Consider the following 6,977-nt stretch of genomic DNA (forward strand, 5'->3'; position numbering starts at 1 on the left):
TCAGCTTCTCTGTCAAGGGTCGAGTTTACAATGCTGCGGTGCGCTCCATATTACTATATGGATCAGAAACCTGGCCGCTGCGCGCCGAGGACGTCAAAAGACTTTCAGTGTTTGACCATCGATGTCTTCGGAGCATTGCCCGAATCTAGTGGGAACACCGGATCAGCAATTCTGAAGTACGTCGAATGGTTTTCGGGAGAAATAACTCATCTTCGATAGATGAACTGGTCACACTGCATAGGTTGCGCTGGCTTGGTCACGTGCTGCGTATGCCAGTCGACCGACTTCCCCGAGGGGCTCTTTTCGCACAACCTCATGAAGGGTGAAAGAGATCTAGAGGCGGTCAAACAATGACCTGGCAGCGAAGTATGAAAGCCTTTACCAGCAAACTCAGTTGCGCTGGTCACTGCCGTCTTCCTGGATGGGGACCCTGAGACGGGCCACATCAATGGCTAGGGGCATTGTTAGGTATGTCCCAGTCGCACCCTCAATGGCGCTCGTGCATCCAAGCTATTGCCTTCAATGCATAGCTCCTTTTCCAACTCCCCCCACTTGACAGTCCACTGACAGTGCTGGATTTGTGCACGAATTCATCAGCTCCCGCCCGAAATGCGCAGCTACCTCCCCCTCCCCCCCCCAAAATCATCAGTGAACGAAACTGCGGCAGCTACAACCACTGTACGCGGTTATTACGGCTGACAATGATTATGATGATGAAAGCATCATCATTATGGACAGCATGATATCGGTGTTCAACACTGATGCTTCACTACCGCACAACCATTATTTAGTTAAAATCTTTATCGTCAAGAAAAGAATAAAGGTGGGAAGGGACGGACTTAGTGCTGGCTTACCACAATAATTCTGCGGTGCCTACAACTCCAGACAGTCATTCAGACAAACTGGATAGGAACTGACAACAAGAACACCACTGACGTCGGTTGACAGCCATATCCTGCATCGTTTCCAACCAGGTACAGTAAGGGTCACGCGGTCTCCATCCTGGAGGGCGAGTAGCACTGACAACACCCAAGCGCTTCGTGATCTCCTTCATACTCCTCCGCCAAGTCAAGGGTTGGCCATCTCTCTGCTTCCGCCACTCTGAATCGGGCATAAAAAACAGCACTCTCTTCGACAAATGAAGGTTCGGCATACTGTAGCACGCCCACTTTTACTTGACGTCAGATAACTCTTCGCACCGAGTTATGTGCAACCGGAGCTCGGAATGACTGTGGTATGCTAGCACCTTCCCTGTCTACCTTTATTCTTTTCTTCATAAGATGGCATTGAAATCAATCATGATTGTACGGTAGCGAAGCAACGGTATTGATCATTGATTTCTTGCTGTCCATGATGAGGATGTTAATAATAAATGAAAAGATAATCGTTCAGCTGTGAGACCCTTTCACTGCCTAGCTACCACGCCACCCTAAGGAAGCACGATTGCTGGGAGATTTCTAGGTTGCCCATGCCTAGACAGGGGAATTGGTGAGGCAGAGGCTGTGTTCAAACCTTCCGGTCAGTAAATTCGCGCTGTAACCACTGATGGTGGCTGATGAAGTCAATGCACGAATCTCGAAGGCCCAGATCACGTTTCTAATTTGCCAGTTGTGGCTTCAAACCGATATATCGCTGGGTCTCAAGGGTCGCGTCTACCAGGCTACAGTAACGGCCGTGTTATTGAGTAGTTGCGAAACATGGCCTCTACAGACAGATGATGTGAGGCATCCTCAGATTTTTGCCAACCGATGTCTCAGAAGCGGTGGTGGTTTAAGAGGACATCAATGGATTAGTAACGTGGTGATTAGAAAACGGGTATTTGCTTGTGCAGCAGAAACTTCAATCCCAGCACCATCAACTAGGGTGGCTTGTTGATATGCTACGCATGCCGAAACACCGTCTACCGAGACGAGTGCTATTATCCGTGACTCGTTCAGAAAGGTGCAAACCGCGAATGAACAGCGTATGACTTGACAGAAGGGCGTGAAAAAGATTATAAAGAGTTTGGGAGTTGGTGGTTTCGTCTGACGTTACAGGCGCCTGGCCTAGTTAGAGACCGCAAGGATTACAGCGCAGAGGTTTACATCACTGGGATTACAGGTTTCGTTTGGAACCGCGTCGGATTTTGTGGGTATTTCACCGCAGTGGTCACAGTTAACCGTTGGGCGAAGTGTGCGATTTTACGGCCGACCTTTTCTAAAAACGGACGCATCACAAACCGCCGTTGGTGCCTGTCATGAAGAGACTGGACCTTACCGTGGTGTGACGGTTTGCGCACCCCAGCGATCTATTCAGCTATACTGGGGAGTCTCTCATCATAATCGAGTCTCTCATACCAGGCTGCTCAGTGGTTAGAGGTCTGACAAACACGGTCTTCTGGCCCTCCAGGTTCAATATTGGAACGTGTGGCGTCTTGTTCCGTAGAAATGGTAGTGCATCTGCATTTCCTGCCAAACACCGCTGCATTGCGGCTAGACCTTTGAGGCAAAGGATTTGGTTGAGGACCCTGATCGTCCTTCTGGGAAACCATTGCTTCAGCTGGGTGCTGATCGCAGACTGTTTTTACGCAGTACTAGCCGAAGTTGTCTGGCCACATGGTGTGAAGAAAAGAATAAAGGTAGACAGGGAAGGTGCTAGCATACCACAATCATTCCGAGCTCCGATTGCACATAACTCGGTGCGAAGATTTATCAGACGTCAAGTAAAAGTGAGCATCCATAAGTGCATCCTTTCTTTAGGCCAGAAAGTTGCCCAACTTGTCTTTTGTATTTGACTCTGCGCACGTATGCATAAAATTTTACACCAGACGGTCATGAAAAGCATGAACAACGAATTCAGGCGCTGTTTCCAAGACCTACATAGCTCTAGTCCACACCCACAAGTTAATTGTGTATCCTGTGTAATATATACGTGGTATGAGAACGTCCATGAATCCATGTATCGAAGAAGGACCAAATGCAAAGTTCAACCGAGGGATGGAGGGTGTCCCGAGGGTAGTCGCTTAAAATGACCGAATGTCACCATAATATGCACGCTGTGGAAGCACCACGGGACAGTGATTCTCCGAAGGCAGGTGTTCACGACAATTTTTGTGGATGGAAAACAGAAACAAAGCTCATGAGCCAAAGCCCAGTAAGCAAGGTTGTACATCACCAATACTTACATATGAATCAATCAAACTGACAGACAGTGTATACTACAATCACGCCAAACGCACAAGTGCATGGAGAATCGGCCAGAACTCAGCAGACACCACGCTCTGATCGATTAGAATTCGACCAATCAAAATCGACCCGATTCAAATTGACGCCATTCGCCCCACTTCATCCGCATTTGGAATGCCAAATTGTGGATGACGCGCCGGCAGTCCAGTACGTTTTCTCTAAGGCGACGCTGAAAACAGCCTGCATTCACGTCTCGTTACCTTATTATTATTACCACTCAGGACATACACGACTACCGTAGGAAGTATCGGCCATCTCTGTCAAGTGACGGATTGTTTCGTTCTGCCGTATGTGTCCTCCTCCATATTGAGGTATGTGGGACAGCGACCCTAAAACTGAATCGTGTTGGGACTAGCAAGATGAGATAAATCTATGTTAATTAGCATTTACTTCCTGGTGCGAACTCCTAAGAACTCTCAGACGACTAACACCTGTGCTAACAAATGCACGCGCCCTCCCACCAGGCAGTGTCTTGCCTGAATCCATTCGTTCTCGGCATCCAGAGACCCGTCCATTCGAAGCAGTAAGTGACATCATTCACAGATGATTTCTTATGTCGCTTCTCCATCCACCAAAGGTGGTTGGTGGTGGTCCACTTGATGGGAACATAGTGCAATTTAATGTAACCTATTCTCAAACCACGGATGATCTGCGTAAGGGACTTATTCAGGTGGTGGGTAAACATAAGGCGCCTTATTTCAAGGCGGCCGTAACCGTCATTAAGCTGTGAAACTTTCGGGCGCAAATTCAGCTGTCAGGTTTGGCGTCTGTGGCTAATGACTTGCATCCGGAGGTCGGGGATACTCCACCTCAACCAAGATGGCGGTTTGTGTGCTTTTGTGCGCTTTCTAACCTGCTGATTGGTTGCACTGTGCGCTGATGCTCAGTGAATTGTGTTTATTATCAAGTGGACCGTAGTGCTGGTGTGCTCACCCGATTTGCGATGACGAACTTCAGGCCTGTCTCCAGGATGAGTGCGCATATGCTTATTTGATTTCGGTGCCTGGATCCCGACCCGTGCAGGTAGCGCTGGGGTCCGCGCGTTGTGATGTTGACTTGGACTTGTGTGTGTCCGAAGTTTCAGATCCGGGAGGAAGCAAATTTTCAGCCGTTCTGAGAGTAATACCAGTACCAGTGCTGTAGAGCACCGATTGGCGGAAAGAGACGGTGACGGATTCATTTGACGAAGGCAAGGTCCAATAGTTCCGTTATGTTTCCACGTTACCGAGTCGGCATGCATTCCAGGTAAGTTTCTTAGTACATAAGGCCTAGTGCTCAATAAATATCAGTCACAAAATGACGCAATGAGGATCAGCTGTTGAAGTTGGCATTGCGCAAACTCGGCCCTGGGATGTAGTCGCCTCTGAAGCGCTCGCTCTACAAGGTATTATGCCCAAATGTCAGCGGCCTTCTTCATTGTGAGACTGACGAATTAATTTATAGCATTCTTCAATTCTGTTGAGGGTGGGTGAACGCCACCCATCAAAGGGGTCTACCAGTGCATTTATAATAATAACAACAAAAAATTCAAAATTTTCATTTCGTCCGAGTTAGAACACGTATCTACTCGGTCTTGGGCGTGCGTTATGATAAACGTAAGTTCCATCTGGCTAGTGCCAGCCAAGCCCCCGCTGCAGTCACGTGAGAGCAAAAACAGCCCTCTCTATTAGAGTTGCAACTAATTTACGGGCGTTATGGTGAGCAACTCACCAAGTACATGCCTAGCGGTAAATTATCTGGGAACTTTCCGGAGCTCAGCTTGAAGCGTTTCACCATTTACTGTCGGTAAACTGGACGGGAACGCTTCTACGGTGATATCTAGCAGTGCATCATAAGATTTGTTCTACGGGAAGAGGCTACTACATTTGAAGGCGCTGTTCAAAACTAGGGTCATCCAAATATAAACAGCGTCCCCATGGTGAAGATTTCTCGGAACACCTATCCCATGAAATGAAAGTACTCGGGATCTGTCTGGCCTGGTGAAGATGTAAAGCACAATATATTTCCAAGGGTGACTGTCACATATTTTTCGCGTCCGATCACAAAGTAGGATCTAGCAATCCATCAGGGCTGGTGAACTACCTGCAAATCTCGCTCATTGTGAGTGATTAACCTGTTCCGCAAGTAGCGGTAACCTATCATATTTAACAGTTTTCCAGTTTTGGGTGGCTGATGACCTTCAACAAATCAGCCCTACAGAAAAGTTGAGAGAAGACCCATCGGACGATGGCGCTCTAGGCTACGAAGAGGCATCCCCGAAAACATTTTGGTTTGCTTGAAACCTAATCGATCCGGTAAATACCAATCGCCGCTTTTATCTCGTAAAATAAAATCTAAGTGAACCAGTAATGGTTGGTGACCTTGGAAGTTTGCTAACTCGAACAGAATGCTATGGGCAATATACCGCTGAGACGTGATGCTGCAATAGGCTAACACACCGTCAATTTTGTGATGTTAAGACCCTATATTTTCGGAGAAATGAAACACGATTTACCTTGAGCAAGCAACCAGGATATCCAGTGGTAATTCCAGAAAAGTGAATGAGTGAACAGCTTCCGTATGTCGTACGCACTTCACACGTAAAAGATCAGATCATTTAGTTCATCGAACCTCGGTACACAATTATTTTTGAAGGCTAAGCATGCATTTGGTGCAATAATAGAAGATGGTTTAATGAGTTTTGTGGTAGTGATGCACAATATTCGGTGGATAATACAGCATTTCTAGATATCTGCATGTTAATTACCAAAGCAAAGATATGGTTTATTTTGGAAAGCATGAGGTCATCTAACTGGACAACATCACGAAGCCCAACGGCACTGTAGGAAATAACTCTAGCTATTGCGTTGGAACATGAAAACCGCACGCGCTGTCGATTACCATAGCTGCTGGTTACTACTGTTAGACCGATGTTTATGTGCGATGCTGTTACGAGGCCTCAGCAATGGATGATAGTCGCAACCGTGTGCTCTGAAAAATTGTTAAACCACCTGGGTCAATATATTTTTTTATTGAATAGAGTAGTACAACCATAAAAGGAATCTTCTCTGTTTCGTTTCCTGTGGACCGTTTTCATTCGATCATAAACCTGAAATAAAAAATGTATCTTTTTTGACATCGTCTATAGCCTTGAATTTTCTGGCCATCCTGGTGCCATAAAGTCAAACTTACTTCTTGATCAAATAGTTTCATTGTTGATTAGGAGGGGCCTGTCTGTACACCAGTGGTGGACCCAGCATGGTTAAGGTACAACTTCGAGCAGTTCCCATCCGGCCACGTCTCTGGGATGAACTCTTCCGTACCCAATAAATTTTCGCTCAGATTTGGCTAGCCTGGCTTTCCTACTGCAATTTCGACTTGCCTGCTGCACAAGTTCAAATCCGTATACGGAGTTCAGGTCGCCCTATGTATTAGCAACTTGCCCCCATCCAACCTATTCCCCTGCACCTGACATCCCTACAACAGTGCAACCAGTGAGTTTGCTTGCTTTCAGATTAAACCACATCTTGAGACAAAACTTGACATGTGCTCCCAATTTGAATCAACCCATCCCCATTTCCACTGTTGCTTGTTGTGACTCCGGCCATTTACCTAACCGCCCAAGGTCACTCATGGCCAGCAATGGTTTTCGGTTTTAGTTCATGCCACCTGACTGCCTTTGATCTAGTCGAACCTCATGCCCATTTTTCCCAAAAAGTTGGGAAATAACCTATTATTGCTATATCATCAGGAGTTCCCCACTGTTTGTGACAT

The 6,977-nt window shown here is 46.8% G+C and overlaps 2 protein-coding genes across 2 annotated transcripts in view; one reads left to right on the plus strand and one right to left on the minus strand.

Moving 5' to 3' along the window:
- Window positions 1-4,464, minus strand: part of T265_07574 (hypothetical protein) — a gene marked incomplete at both ends in the record, with an annotated part of 21,727 nt that extends 17,263 nt beyond the window's left edge. Inside the window, 2 exons of the mRNA XM_009173131.1 lie at window positions 235-430; window positions 4,158-4,464. Of these exons, the coding sequence (XP_009171395.1) occupies window positions 235-430; window positions 4,158-4,464 (503 nt within the window). The remainder of the gene's footprint in view (window positions 1-234; window positions 431-4,157) is intronic.
- T265_07575 (hypothetical protein) overlaps window positions 1-6,977 on the plus strand; it is a gene marked incomplete at both ends in the record, with an annotated part of 20,152 nt that overhangs the window by 4,264 nt on the left and 8,911 nt on the right. The gene's annotated exons all lie outside the window — the stretch shown is intronic.

The sequence above is a fragment of the Opisthorchis viverrini genome, assembly GCF_000715545.1.
Source record: "Opisthorchis viverrini unplaced genomic scaffold opera_v5_175, whole genome shotgun sequence".
Taxonomy (NCBI): Eukaryota; Metazoa; Platyhelminthes; class Trematoda; order Opisthorchiida; family Opisthorchiidae; genus Opisthorchis; species Opisthorchis viverrini.